The sequence below is a fragment of the Stegodyphus dumicola genome, chromosome 9 (assembly GCF_044657685.1).
Source record: "Stegodyphus dumicola isolate Sdum_Otavi_A_Nest chromosome 9, ASM4465768v1".
Lineage (NCBI taxonomy): Eukaryota > Metazoa > Arthropoda > Arachnida > Araneae > Eresidae > Stegodyphus > Stegodyphus dumicola.
The window spans coordinates 37,221,077-37,237,756 of NC_140776.1; the positions used below are offsets into that span (position 1 = coordinate 37,221,077).

Genomic DNA, 16,680 nt, shown 5'->3' on the forward strand with positions numbered 1-16,680 from the left:
CCAAAGGTTTCCTTGTCTTCCTTGTCCTCATCAGGGGCCCACCAGCGGCCGAGCGGTAAAGTCGCTGAACACTGGTAGTTCGGTCCGAGGTTCGAATCCCGCGAACGGGCTGGCTGCATGGGCGTTTTCGTGGTTTTCCCCATGTGTAACGTGTATACGAGCCAGTTTCCCTTAGAAAGTCCTCCACGAAAGGCATCCCTCCCCTTAGGCAGATAGCCCTAGTGTGCTTTGCCATAATTGAATACACCAACACCACCTCATCAGCTAATTCTTGAAGAATTCGAGCAAAATCAGCTGGTTGCACATATGTTTTTTGCATGAAAACCGATATAAAAACTACAGAGCCAAATGTATAAAAATTAAAGTAATACACAACAATTAATACCTCTTCCGATGCTATAAAAGACTTCATTGTCTGGGAAATTACAGTTATAAGGGTTGCGAAGAATAAGGGTAAACAAAATATAACTTTTAAAATGTAAAATGTTTACGTAAAATACTTCTGTAATTACAATGAAAATCGTCTAAAATATGTGCGAACAGCAATGTATTTTAGAACTGTAATCATATATTAACATTCATCTAAATTTATTTAAGAATGTTTAAAATTGTTTGTTTCAAACTTCATTTTCTTCATGTGGAAATATTTATATAGTTAGAGAATTTTTAAATTATGGCGCTTTATTATGCGGTTTTTCGTTAAGTGTAATTTTTCTACCATCTTAAAATTTACTAGTAATTTATACGGGCAAACAAAACAAAAAAAAAAAAAAAAAAAAAAAAAAAAAAAAACACCCATCAATTTCAGGGTAACTACATGTTTCTCTTATTAATGGACTACGAAACATTTTGCACTTCTTTTTTCAGCATAAAAATGGAGTTTTAAGTTTAATATCTTGTTGGGCGATAAATAGAGATTTCCTAAAGAATAAAAGGCAAATTTTTCTTGCGTTCACTACCATAGTTTAAAATTTATGGGTTAGTTTGATACGAAAAAAAATGAAGGGTATTATTTTCAACAAACGTTTTTGTGTCTTTTTGTTTTCCATTTTTTAAAATGTTGTATATAATTAATTTAAGTCTTTTTCCGGAATATGAAATACCCTTTTTTTTTAATTTTCTTTGAAGACGCGTTTATCACAGTTTATGAATTTATAATAAAACACGTAAATTAATTTAATATATTTAAAGCGCAGATATGGATACATATACATAAATTATGTTATTCGCAGATATATCTTTATTTAATTTATAATTTGGGGACAAAAATGGGTAAAGAAGGAAAAATGTCAATACCGAAGTATTCTTACAAATACAATTTATGTTGCTATTTAAGCTATTTGTCTGTTAATTTGAACTTCAAGCATATCTGCATGTCTCGTTTCTCGTTATAAAGAGTGAAATTCATAACCAATAAAAATTAATATATATACAGTATATATATATATATATATATATATGTGTGTGTGTGTGTGTGTGTGTGTGTGTGTGTGTGTGTGTGTGTGCGTGTGTGTGTGTAATATATATATATATATATAAACTGCAGGCGAAGGCAGATTAAACATTCATTTTTTTATTTCAGTAAACATATTACGGCTACAAACAAGTTGGCACATTAATTGTGCCTATTCCAAAAATCTTACGTTTTAGATAATTTTGCAGTAAAAAAGGAGGAACAGACAGACTGCTGTCCAGCTAGGCCAAAGCGTAGAAAGCAAGTACGTTATGTTCAGGGTGAAATCTTAATTCAGACTGAGTTAATTATGGTTTTACAATGCATTTTGATTGGATAGTTAATATTGTTTTAAAATTACTACTGGCTGCTTGAGTTTTAGATCCATTTATATCACGGGAATTATATAAGAGTCATAAGACATGGATTAATCTAGAAATGACTTATATATATATATAATATATGTATATATATATATATATAATATATGTATATATACATACATATATATATATATACCGGGTGATCAAAAAGTTAGTATAAATTTGAAAACTTAATAAATCACGGAATAATGTAGATAGAGAGGTAAAAATTGACACACATACTTAGAATGAAATGGGGTTTTATTAGAACCAAAAAAAAATACTGTTATCGGGCCTTTTATCTTCGAGGAAATGCGTGATTCTGGTTTTGTAACTGCTACCGTGACGGGTGAGAGGTACGCCGATATGTTACAGAATCGCATCGTCCCCAGCCTGGCTGATAAACACCTGCTGGAACGTACGATTTTTATGCAGGATGGCGCTCCACCCCATATTGCTAGACGCGTGAAAGATTTCTTGCGCGCGTCGTTTGGTGATGATCGTGTGCTCAGCAGCCACTTTCTTCATGCTTGGCCTCCTAGGTCCCCAGACCTCAGTTCGTGCGATTATTGGCTTTGGGGTTACCTGAAGTCGCAAGTGTATCGTGATCGACCGACATCTCTAGGGATGCTGAAAGGCAACATCCAACGCCAATGCCTCACCATAACTCCGGACATGCTTTACAGTGCTGTTCACAACATTATTCCTCGACTACAGCTATTGTTGAGGAATGATGGTGAACATACGGAGCATTTCCTGTAAAGAACATCATCTTTGCTTTGTCTTAATTTGTTATGCTAATTATTGCTTTTCTGATCAGATTATTGCTTTTCTAAGTACTGCTTTTCTAATAAAACCCCATGTCATTCTAAGTATGTGTGTCAATTTTTACCTCTCTATCTACATTATTCCGTGATTTATTAAGTTTTCAAATTTATACTGACTTTTTGATCACCCTAGGTTAAAAGTATGTAACAATAAATAATGGGTGTATAAAATTTTTATAGTTGTGATCTTGTGTGTAAACTTTTGAAATATCCTCTCTGAAAAAATAGGATTATATGGACTCTAAAACACGAAGACGTTTAATCTGAATATTTTCATAGAAAATTTTATCTAAATGTATATTTTTCGATTATTTGCGTAATTAATTTGGACAAAATTTTATGATTTGTATTTACAAATTATTTCTCTAAGTTTGCTATTAAAGTGAGTTTTATCTATTAAAAAGACTTTTCTATCGCCTTTTTTCCTCTTTGAAAGGGGGATATGTAAATCAAAATCTTTTTTTTAAATTAGCCCCTTATTCTCCCCTCTCTATTCTGAGAATAGTAATAGCTCTTTTGGGATTGAATCATTTTTAGATCAATACATATCATATGATGTGCATAACAGTGATGACTTAGCTAATTCGGCAGTTAAAAGAAGTAAGCCGCCACACTGGACAACTCTGCACTTTGCTTCTACCTCTGTTCTCACTAAGACGCTGCCTTGCTGCTCTCTTCCTATCACAATAATATAAAAAATTTCAATGATCTTGAATAGGCAAGATTAGAGTGTCAAGTTAATTGTGGGCGCATATGTCTTTTGAAATAAAAATATTTTTTTATTCTGCCTCAGCTGACAAGTTTGCGTTTTATACGGTTCAACATTCTATGAAATCATTATCACTTCTAAGTTTTTTTTATTATATATCCACGCCCATTTACATATATATTACATGTAACATATAAAACGTGAAAGTAAATTAGCAACAAAGTTACTAACTCTAGCAACAATCATTCCTGTTTTAAATTTGGTTACGTCCCCTTCCTTTTGAACCTACAATGTGTTATTTAGAAATTAATCCTGAAAATTATTCCGTTTATGTAATTATGACTGCAATGCGATGAAATCTCAGCCAATCAAATTAAATAAATGGTTATAAAAGACGCCTGTTATGCACATTCTTTTTTTCCCTGCTTTGTTTGCTACTACCAAATGTGCTTCTAAGCGACCCTCTTTGTTCACTCTCTTAAGATCTAAACTGCTGCATACAAAAAATTGTGGGGTGCATGAAGAATGATGTAGACGTCAAGAATGTTCATGGATAAATTAATGTGTTCGTCTTTGTCTAGATATACTCTAAATAATGAATTCTTGGTTGGGGACATACAGAATGAGATTTCGTTTTAATGATAAGATAAGAAAATAAACCTTTGATATTAATTTTTCTATGTCTACTTCTTGATAAATAAATAATATTAATAAATTATGCATTAATACACAAATTTGAATGTGTTAAATGGCATAATTGTAGTAGGCAGATCGCGACATATTTTTGAGAAAAATGTCGATATGAAAGATGGCCACCCCTGATATAAACTACATTAATTAGATGTGAAATTGAATCTAGAGAATAATAATAAAAATAAATTAACCATTTAAATTATTCAGAGGAATATATAGTATATTGTTTAAGTAATTGATACATTTAAGCAATAAATGTTTTCATTTAAAAGAAAATTAAAATTTTATGACACTCTGAATGACAACTATTTATAAGGTATTTTCTCTCCCATTTACGCAAATCTTCGAGGTGTAACTGGAGCACGCTTGATGCGTATTCTGAAGATCCCGAGTTCGAATCCCGCCGAGGGCACTGTACATTTTCACGTCTTCAACTTTGTTATAACCTAATGACTCTACATAGTTTTAGAACACCCAATTTGTCAGTCTTCGAGAATTACGTGCACACATGACTTTATGCCGTAATTCAGGGTGACAAAACGGAAGTGCCAAACTATATATATTTCAAATATTCCCAAAATTGTTTATGTTTATTCTGTGTTTTAATCTTTTATTAAATTAAGTTCGGTTGATATCTGTAGTAAACCTTCAGCCTGAGGTTTACATTCATAAAGGTTTGTTTCAAAGAGACTTTTTCCATGTTTAAGATTAGAAAGCAGACAAAATTTATGATTACGTAAGAATGTCGAGTCGTTATTGATTCTGGCCTATGAGAAAAATGCACTTAAAATACACTGATTGGATATTCTTCTCAAGCTATTGATTAAACTGGAAAAAGCGAATCCTGAGATTACATTTTTAATAGCATTCTAAAGAATATGATAGATTTAGGCGGAGTCGTTTTTAGCGCTGATGCCAATGTGCATAGGCAAGGAAGATGCATTCATCATTATTAAATACATTTTGTTATTAAATACACAACAGGCCTTTCCGTATTTCTGACTGAATCAGAAAAGGAGATTGACTACGCGTTTCGCAACACAGCTATAACTATATATATAATCAACACAGCTATCAGATTTATTTTACACCAACAACATTTATTTTATATCATGGTAGTTGCACATGCCAAGATAATGCCTTCTGAAATGGATAAGCACTGCTTACCTAAATGTTTATAGATCTAAGTTCAGAAAAATATATTGCTACGTAAAAAGTTCTTTCTCATACCTAGCCTCGTTCAGAAAAATACATTGCTACGTAAAGATTTATTTCTCATATCTAGACTCGTGCTAGATTTTCGGCTGTCTTCCCACATTTACTGATCTATAACTTCCCCGACTTCTATAGAGTAGCATTTTCGGCAACACGATATTAAAACTCCTTGATTACAGGCATTTGGATTCACGACGAAAGCCGAAAGGACAGAATAAAATTCATACTAACTTTATCGAACGTATTCTTTAAATAAATTTCTAAAGTTTTAAGGAGTATTATTATTTTAATTAACCAGTTATTTATAGTTCCAGTCTTTATTATCGCTTCTACTTTCCGTTTCACCACCATACTGCAAATTATTTACGGAGGATTTAAGTCAAGAATCTTAGACTGTAAAATAAAGCGTGTTTCTGCCTCTGGAGGCCATTTTACTAGTTTCGCCAGCTCCGATCAGGTGGTATTTCTTCGGCTTCGCATTATTGCTGCCACATTTGATCATTACGCCTGCGAGAAGTATTGAGCCTGCTTCGATTTAAATTACCTGTAGTGTCTTTGACTACTAGGCTTTGTTCTAAATTTGAATTTGACTTTTATTTTAAGTTTCATAGCCACATGTAATGGTCATTTTTCTAAGCACAAGACGAGCATTTATGTTAAGATTATGATTTTATAAAAAGGTTACAAGGTATTTCCCCCTCCTTTCCAAATGCGTTTGTGGTGTAATTGGAAGCATACTCGACGCGTATTTGAGAGGTCCAGGGTTCGAGTGTCTGTTAGGACTTTGCACATTTCTAACGTCTCCAACTTCAAGAATCCTAATGCGTCTGCAGTATAATCAGATCTTCATCCTCAGTATTTGCAAGTCAGTCTTACACTACTTAAACTTTTCGTATTAATGGCATCTCATTCTAGTTATTTGAGGACCTCTGAAGTAATTTAATCACTATTATGATAAATATTTGCAAGATACGTGTGCTACATGAAATGAGTTCCATTTGATTGCTAACAATTGAAATATTTTACAGGCTATTTCAATCAAATAATAATTGTGTCAGATAGTATACTTTCATGAAGATTCTTTCAATTAATTGCAGTTATTTTTAGCCTCGACGAGAGCATTGCATATTTTTCACGTCCCCACCTTCAGAAAATGTAACAACTGCACAAAGGTCTTTTAACCCACTAGCCGCTGGTGTTGCGTTGACGCAAAGGTCAAAATAAATGCGTATATAAATATAACTACCTAAGATAGTTTATACTAGCAGATGATTTTGTGTAGGAAATATTATAAAGATTATTTCTGTAAAAAATATTTGCCTTCAACAATCATTTTGTTTATAATAATTAATCTCATACTTTAAGCAAAATTCAAGCAAAATTTTCGACCGGGTATTTTTGCTGAAAATATTTAACGAAAGAATCGATGTCTTTATGAGTGATCTATTTTTAGTCAAGGTCACCGTTTATCAGAACATTACATCAGTCAGATGTTTATATTTGTGTTGGGAAGGAAGGGAAAACAGGCGTTGCGCTGACGCAACGTCAGCAGGAAACGGGTAGTCAATCTCCTTTTTCACTCATTCCTTTCGATGTTCTGGTTGTATAAAAATGCCTAGTACGAGGTATCTTACATTAGAAGAAGCCCTTCAAAGAATTTTTGATGAAGAAACAGATGATGATAATGTTAATGATGACCAGAATGAAACTGATATTGTTGTTGTTTCCCCAGAAATTGCAGAGGCTAGTGACGAAGAAGAAAGGAATGGCAATGTTTTAAATAATGATAATGATATTTTACCAAATGATACTGCTAGGGAAGTTGAAATTCACGTAAAATGTAAGTTTCAGCCTTCTAAAAGCACTTATAGTCATACTAAAAAGTTTAAAAAGCAGAAGACTGAAATCTTGAAGTGGATAAAAAAGGAACTGTTAGTTATGTCTCAGGAAGAACATGAAGAAAGAGATAGAAGAGATATTATAAAAGACGAAACACAAGGTAAAACTAGTGCACGGATTTTCGATTTTCTTTCTGGTTTAGACATTTACTCTCTTCTCGTTGAACAGACAAATATATACGCTCAGGGAAAAAAATGCCCAGAATTTATTGCATCTGAAGCCTATATGAGAAGATTTATTGGAATATTATTGCTTACAGGAGATCATTCTTTACCTCAAGAAAAAATGTATTGGTCTTTTGATAAGCACATTTCTGTTCCTGTTGTACGAGAATTGATATCACGTTTGCAGTACAGGAATATGAAGCAGAATTTGCATTTGACAATAGTCAAATTGACAATACTGATAAATTATATGAGGTGAGACCGTATCTAAACTTACTAAATATCACCACTTTTTACTACTGTAAATATAAAGTCTGTTTTAGATTTCAGACGCGAGAATGCATTATTCCTTTTGCAAACTCCTATTGAGAGTGTAGAATTAGCCAGAAATATATCAGCAACAGGAAGACCTAGTAGACCATTCAAAAACCATTGCATGGAGATGGTAGACATTTTATCGTAAAGTCCGTTGATAACAAATTACTTTGTTGTAAAGAATACCATAGCCAGACTGTTTGTAGATGCAAAGTATGTAATGTAGCTTTACATCATGGTTGTAATCAAGCATTTCTTGCTTGAATCTTTCAAATGAAATAATCTGTATTTGTAAAAGAAATACAATGTCTATTTTAATATTAAATTAATTACAAGTAAAGTGATTTTTAGATTTATAAAACGTTATACAGCTAAAAAGTAATCCTGCGCTCCACTCAAAAGAAACATCACACGAGTACAATCCTACTCACTAAACATCCGTAGTCTTATTCCGCTGACGTTGCGCGAACGTTACACCCGCTTTTTCCACAGGTAAGAGCATTTTTTTTTTTTTTTTTTTTTTTTTATTTTCAATGTAAATTTATGTTATAAATGCTTAATTTAATATTTGTTATTATTTTCATGAGAAGAGAAACATTCCTTGTAGTTTTGCGGTTAATGGGTTAAAGCTTTTCAAGATTCTCTTGTTGATAATTCACTCCAAATATGTTTTTGATACTAGTTTATGCAACTCTCCCACCCCCAAAAAGAAAAATCACTCTAAATTTTTTATAGGTTTTGAAATTTTTACTGTGTATACTTTCAAGAGATTCATTAGTGTTTCTTTATGCGCAGGGATCAATGATTTTAATTAACAAAACCATAAACTAGTTTTCAGGAGCCTAATGCCGTACATGGGGATGTCGAAACATATATGCTTTTTTTTCGTCTGCATTCGAGGTTTTTCCTAAGCAAAATTCCCAAGAAAGCAATATTCATGCAACAAAAATGTGATGCATGAATATCGGTTCAGCTACTGCTATATTTTACACAATCAACTCCATTATTAATGGGGATAAAAGTCTATAATATGTGATCTGTGTACAATTAAAATGTGAGCAAAAAATACAAAAAACAAACGCACACAACACGGTATCACAGGCATTTTTCGTTTATGTTTTATATTTTTATGGCTTACCCAAGGCAGGATCCTGGTCTCTGCCGTGTCCTGGTGAGCTGCTAAATACTAGGTAATGAAGATAGTTCCGGATACATTTTAAAGATTGTTTGTTGATTAATCCATTCTAAACTTTGCTCCACAATGATCCTTCGAGATCCACCACCATACACTCCTTCCTGTTATTCCAGGTACCGAAAAGCAGGATTTCTTATCTCCAAATGTAATTTCACAGCTTGTGTAACAGCATCCAACAACTCCCATACGACGAGCGGAGACGAAAAGTCAAGCATACTCCAGAAGAAAAAGAAGCAGGACTGTATCATTATATGAAGCGTATAATAACAGGAGCCATTTCTAGCAGTAGACATCCAGCAGAACCAAAATTAGTCAGGCAAGAGGCCCAGCAGCATGAAAATGAAAAAATTCACAAAATTAACAGTGCTGGAATTGTCTTGCGGAATGCGATGTTACCGAAAAGCCACGACATTCACAGATTCCCGCTATTTATAAGTTCGTACAGTTAAACTAACAGTTAATCATCTCAGCCAATGAAAGTATTCCACAGCGAAAACAACCAATCTTAATATTTCTCTCGTTTAACAGACAAATTGAAATGAAATGATTTCTTGCCTCATGAAGTTGCTTAGTCATGTTAGAACAAACCTGTTGACGAGAAACATATCAAACGAAACAGATGAAAATCCCATATATGTTGTTAGATGATTGTAATAATTCCAAAGGTTTAAATTTAATGTGACTTTCTAACACATGGGGACAGTGAAAACAGATGAAGCCACAGTATTTGGAAGTTGTTTTAATGCACGTAATTCATGTAAATAAATTGTATTTAATCAGTAATTAAGTTTTAATTAATTTTAAAATGCGCATTTGCATTCAATGGCATTCACATTCTCCTATAAATATTATTTTAATTCCATTTACAACTCAAATTCTTCATTTCAAATTAGGGTTATTCATGTGCTATATGCAGTGTATTCTTTTTGTTTTGAAACTGATTTAATTAGCCTAACTTAATTAAATTTTTCTTGAGATCAAACTGCCTACAATGCTATTAACAGCATTTTTCTTCCTGTTATAATATGGATTGTTTCCTCTTCCTCTCTGAACTCTAATTTTGAAGAGAAATATAAAAAAAGGCTATCTAAACATTTTATAGCCAGTTTCCTGAACGCTCACTGAAAATTCTGAATTTCAACGGTATTTGTACGAAACTTTTAAATTCTAGTAATTTAGAATTATTGAAGACTGAAAGGACTTACAAAAAAAAAAAAAAAAATCATCAAAATAATTCCTATAGAAATGTTTTGGGATTTTTTTTTTGGTACATTAGTCTTACGAATGCAATCTATGAGTTATCTTATTCTCGCTGTCAAAAATTAATTTCCGTTTCTCTTATATGAAACAAAAGTGAATAGACTATAAATGAAATTTTTGTGGTTTTTTTAAAGTTGTTTTAAATTTAAGAGTCATTAATGTAATCTTTAATGTTAGCTATTGTCTTATATTAGATCTTAAGCGACCCTGACGATGAGATGTTAGTATATTCTGAATAGCTCTCAGAAAATAATTCCTCTTTCTTGTTAAAGATCCTTTTTTTTTTTTTTTTTTTTAATTTTATTTAATTTTATTTTTTTTTTTTTATTTTTAAATAAAAGTTGGTAGATCTTGATCTAGAAGAAGTAGATATTTAAAGACAGTAGTGTATATGTATATATCTCAGATCTGATGATCATGAATTATTCCATTACCTTTTGTACTTCTTTAATGAAAGTTATTTAACCATTTCGGAAACTGTCCCAAGGAACTCATGCAGAAGCTTTAAGTTTCGAACTGAAGATAATAATGATCAATTAAAAAAGAGAAACTTTGGATAATTTAATTTTCATATTAAAATATACTTAATCCTTTGAAGACCAAAACGCCCGAGTCGGTCTTTCATTCATACGACCACAACCGCCCGGAACGGCCGAGTTTGCGATGTTGTTTTCTTCCCTTTCCCAAATCCATTGTATTCCGAAATCCATTGTATCATTTTATTGCAGACTGTTTGTCGTAAAATGCTAATGGAAGCTTCTTTGTTAGGAAGTAGAAAGGGTGTCATTTGAAATCTTCACACGTCTTTGTGCGTTAATAGAAAGGAAGGGGCGGAAACGCACAGGACGGGTGATGGATGGGGACGGTCGTTTCGGTTAGCAAAGGCTTCGGTTTTCTAAGGATCAATCGTTCCAAAATGAAATGTAAGCTTTAAAATAAAAGATTTGACGAATTCTGAAGAACAGCAAGTCCAGGCAGTGAGGATTTTATATACTTATTACATGTCTACAGATAAATTTGAAGTATTAATTTTAATATATAATTATTTCTGCATTTAATTTCGCATATTCCCTTTTAATTTTGTTAATTTTCAACATTTGAAAAGGATAATTTAGAAAATATTGCCAAAATTTTTTTAGTGACGTCGTTTAATTACAACTAAAATGCCTGAAATTAATTATAAAATTAGCATAAAGTTAAGAGATAGCTTCCTTTTTATACAAACTACTGTAATTCCATTTAGAAAAGAATAATTAATCACGACTTCTGGTATTATGGTCGCTTCTCTTTATCAACAAAAATCTACCATTTTATTTACAGAAAGAGATGAATAAATCTTGTTAATATTTGTTACGCGCAACAAATTAATATTTGTAAAATAGTTCATGTATTTCTCTTATCAATAGATTTATCTGAATTAAATCTTCTCTGAAATATGTTAGTTTGTTGACTGGACATTTTTCTTGACATAAATACTATTTATGCGTATTAAAAGTTATATTTCGAATATTTGTTTTAGTTCCTCCGAGATGGATTCTTGAACCACGAGACACTTCTGCGATTGCTGGAAGACCGGCAAGAATTGATTGCCAAGCAGACGGAGTGCCCCAACCTCATGTACGATGGAAAATGTCAACAAGTAAGTAAACACATTACATTCTTTAAAGAGAAAATAGTGACATTAATTTAATACTATTTGCAAATGATAGTTTATGTGAGAATTCATATTACAGTAAAAATGAGCTAAGCAAGATAATGCTTACCGTTACTCCTTGTCATCTAAAACTTCAAATTTTGCTTTGATATAGACACAAGGAGAAGTGACTAGTATGGACACTGCAAGATATCGAATCAAAAGATATTGAAGATTCGTATTACAAACACTTGAGAGTAATTTAAAACAAAAACGTAGATTTCAAATTGTGCACTTCACACATCTGTTGTGTAGACTGAAGAAAATTAACGTCAGCAAATTTATTATCGATATCAAGGGCAAATTTGTGCAGAAATCTGTAACATTTAAGTTTAATTTCAGTTTTCCTTAATGTTGTGATACGTTCTCAGTCGGTGATGTTTGTAGTGTATGACAACTCTGGTTTATTGAAAGAGCAATTTTTATGGTTTATTCCCAGCAATTAGTCAACAAAGCCTCAGATATTGGGCTTTCATTGAGGAGGGTATCTTGTTTTCATCTGTGATTGCTGTGCATATGAAATTGAATCAGTTTTCGGAACAAAATAAAAATTTTTATCTTATACAAAGAATTTATTTCCACAGACGAAACCAAAATCAATGATATATACAACGAGAAGCCCTTACAAAAAATCGCAAATAAAATCAATGAAATCAAAAAATGATTTACAAACAAAATCAAGGAGTAATGCAACAGAAACCAAACACATTGCAGCTCCATTACAAAGTCCTTGGATTTAAACAGTTCAGTTTGTGAAAACTTTCAGAAGAGGAGATTTTATTTCACGATTTCATATTTTTTAACCCAAAGAAGCGTTAGGACAGAAGGGCTATTAGTCTCCAAACGGGATTTTGCGTTGGTTCAGTACAGAAGTCTCAATCACTTTTCAAATTTTTTGTCACCAAATATTAGCGCTCTATATTATATTTAAAGAAATTAAATAAGGAAGGATTTGCATGAAAGTATGCATGTTCTCGTACTGTGGAAAAGTAACGAAACCTAGAGACATCAAATTTTGAATAATGTAATCCTCCACCCGAATATGGACAGGTAGAATCCTGAATTTTGAATTGTTTCATTGTGTATTTCAAATTCTGTAAAACTTTGCGAATTCTCAATTAACAAAATCCATGATTTCAAAGTAGCAATAGCAATACTGTAGGAGGAGAAATATTTTTATCTCCAGAGCGCTGCACTGTCTATCAGAAATTCTAAAGATATGCTGCTTATAAATATTTTATTTTGTACTTCAGATTTTGTAAAAATTTTAGCGAATTTTTGCTTAAAAAAGTCAACGATTTCAAAGCGAGCAATGGCTACACTGTACGTAAAAAAAAAAAAAAAAAAAAATCCTTTAGCACGCTATCGGAAATTCTAATGATAGGGTATTTTTAAATATATTTAGCCCAAAGGAACATTAGCCCAAATGCTCTCAAAACGTGTATGTGTATGCTCAAGGGAAAAAAGCACTTTGTGCGTAATGTAAAATCTGAAAGCTTTCATTTTTTTTTTTTTTTTTTTTTTTTTTTTTTTTTTTTTTCTGTGTGTGTGTGTTAGTCTTTTTTTTCTCTTTTCTGCACAATATCCTTCCTTTTTTCTTTAAATAGGTATTGAGACTAATACTGAGAATTACAAAAAGCAATTCAAATTACTTTTTCTAGTGGCATTCGGGTACAGTTTTATTTCTTTTCCCTGTCTGGAAAGAAAAAAATTCGGCATAGCACTGACTATCCGGTTGACGTTTTAGATAGCTGGAAAAATGCAATATAATAATGCACAAAGAATTACAATTATCATTATTTTCGTTTATGAGAAAACATTTAACATTTATGAGAATCTTGAGAAACTGGAATAGGAGAACTAACATGAGAATAATGCTGTTTTTAAGAGAATTGTTTATTCTTGCAGAGTTAATATTACCTGCTTTCTTAGCAACTGAAAATTAAAAAAAAACTATATTTGATTACATTCGAGACTAAGTTTAGTCAGTATTTTCTTAATGAAGATGACTTGAATTTCTTGACCACCTCAGGTCCAAACCCATCTCAGATATCCCAAACCGTCTCAGACATTATTAGCAGAAGAAGGTTTTGCTAATCGCCAAGACAAATTTACGAAGCTAAAATTTGATTCGTGAGTGAGATATATGTTCGTAAGATACATTCATTCTCAGAGCTTAGGTTTAAATGGTAGAATTTCAATCCCAATTTTGATGGAGAGCACATATCCGATGGTCACCCATCTGTTTTCTTTTACCACCAAATCTCTCGAAAGAACTTTCGTCTTGCTATTATTTTAAATACCTCATCGCTAAACAGTACTAAAATACATAAAAACATCCAAGTCTTCTGCAGAATTCGAACTCGAGCCCGACGATAAGGTAGCAAGCAGCGCTACCAATATGGCGGCAGAAATGCAGCTATGTGTTGCGTAATTTTATATTTGCTACTTATGTATTGATGTTGGAACTTAACTCATATACAAAATCAATACTTTTAACTTATCAATGAAAAAATAACAAAAGTCCCCCTCCTTATTCTATACCGACGCCAGTAAAGGTGCCCATTACGTAATGTTTTATATTTTTTTTTAAAGTCTTGATGCTTATTTCCATACAGGCGGTGAAGTATCTATTCATATAAATTTAAAATTTCAATTGCAAATAAATTAATTTCCAAAAGCGTTTAATATGAACTAAATTCCTTTACTTCAATGCGTAAGGAATTTTGGTCTTCATAATGTAAGTAGTAGGACATCCAGTTTGAAACTGAAAGATAAAAGAGCTCGAAATCATAGTAAAACTATCTCTGATTTTCTCACATTTCTCACTCTAAAAAACTTAAATAACTCTATAATGGCACTAAAATTTAAAAAAAAAAAAAAAAAAAAAAAAAAAAAAAAAAAAGTGGAGGATGATAATCAGTCAGCACTTACACTTGACGATTTGGTCTCTTCCCTTTCTCTGACTTTTAAGCGGAGAAAAATGTAAAGAACTTTTGCCTTCACCATTTACATGTTTTCTTAGTGTAAATTGTAGTATATTCGACTAGTGGCCGGAAGATCTGAGTTTTTAATCCCAGCGTGGGTGTCCTTAATTTTTGTTCGTACTGTTTATAAAGCCAATAACCTTACAAAACTGAGCCAATGGAATGAGAATAGGGCAGATATTTCAAAACAGTAATAATAATAACAACAGTAATAATAACAATAGTAATAAAAAATAAAACTAAATAAATCAAAGTAATTAAAATTTTAATAAAATCTGAAATCACTCAGATTTTACATTACGCCCAAAGGGTGTTTTTTCAACGTTTTGTTTGTTACCTTTATTTATTAAATACGTTCTTCGCAATTAAAACATAAGATTCAGTTCAACAGCAATGCCGCAAAATAATTGTAAAATGAACATATCTTTAGAATTTCCCATACACAGTCTTGCGCGCTGGTGTTAAAAATGTTTTTTTTTTTTTTTTTTTTTTTCTTTCTCGTAGAGTGTTGGCCATTCTTCGCTTTGAAATCTTTGAGTTTCTTAATCAAAAATTCTTTAACGTCTGACAAAATATAAGGATAGAAATAATAATATAAGGATATAATATATAATAATATTAGGATAGAATAAATAAAATATAAGGATATAATATATAATAATATTAGGATAGAATAAATAAAATATAAGGATATAATATATAATAATATTAGGATAGAATAAATAAAATATAAGGATAGAATAAAATAAAATATGGGCATTTATTTATTACGGTTATTTAGGTTATGGCAAATTACGCGGAAGCTGTAATGCCTATGGGAAACGTTTTAAGAGAAACTAATACGTAATGCCTTATTTAACGAAATGATTTCCAGTTGCATTATTTATATAAAGACTACATAAGGCTATTTGCGCACGGAGGCATGCCTTCGCAGAGGAGTATTTAATGGAAACTGGCTTGTGCTTATATTACTACGCCGAAGACAGTATAGCGATTAGGGAAGCTGACTGTGATACCAAAGGGCCCTGGTTTGAATCCCGGAGAAGGCATGGTTGTAACTGTCTGACCCTTCGTAAGAGGCAAAGATGGCTCCCCTATTAAGAGTCTCCAAAATAAAGTGAACACCACTTCTGCCCTTAGTTGTGGCCATGCTGGAAGTCGGCCATTGGGTAAAATAAAAATAAATATTACACGTCGAAAAGACGATGAAAACTCTCATGTACACGTTCAACGGTGCTTGAACCCGCTTCCAACTTACAGTAGTTAATGATTTTACGCTCGGCCCCTAAAACATCTGAAAAGTTTCAAAACAAAAATTACGAATACAAGTTCAAACAGAAAGGTAGGTCTTAAGATTTTAATAAGCTCCATTTCTTCAGCAAAGCTTCAGTTATTTCCTTGAAAATCAACATTATTTCTCTTTCAGATTGTTGACTCTCTCTGTTTCTCTCTCTACCCATCTTTTTTCAATTTCATAGGAAATGAGTTTCGAATCAGATTCGTAAAAAGAAAATCATATTCTAGACAAATAAAAGTAAATAATGCTACAAAGTTACGATGTATACCAGCATATCAAAAAATGGAACAATCATCTAAAATTTGAAAATAATATCAATCCTCAGAATGTAATTTTTATTTGTTTTAAAGGAAAACATATTATTTTATTTGTTTCGAGGTAAAATAAAACTTCTCAGAGTACATGTTGTTATGTATAAATATATATATATATATATATATATATATATCAGCATATAATCTGAGAGAAGTAAGATAAGGATAAAAATAAGACAAGTATAAAGATAAGAATATATATTCTTTATATTTATGTGATGTAGGAGTATACGCTGGTAACACTCGTCTGCTTCTAAAATTCACTGTTTTCAGTCTATTCAAAAATCAATTTATTAC

General features: G+C 31.9%; 1 protein-coding gene across 2 annotated transcripts in view; it reads left to right on the top strand.

Moving 5' to 3' along the window:
• The window catches only part of LOC118188109 (cell adhesion molecule Dscam1-like), a 637,201-nt gene that overhangs the window by 417,103 nt on the left and 203,418 nt on the right, over positions 1 to 16,680 (top strand). For both annotated transcript variants that reach the window (XM_085823338.1, XM_085823339.1), the window contains one exon: positions 11,612 to 11,731. In XM_085823338.1, coding sequence (XP_085679464.1) covers positions 11,612 to 11,731 — 120 coding nt within the window. The remainder of the gene's footprint in view (positions 1 to 11,611; positions 11,732 to 16,680) is intronic.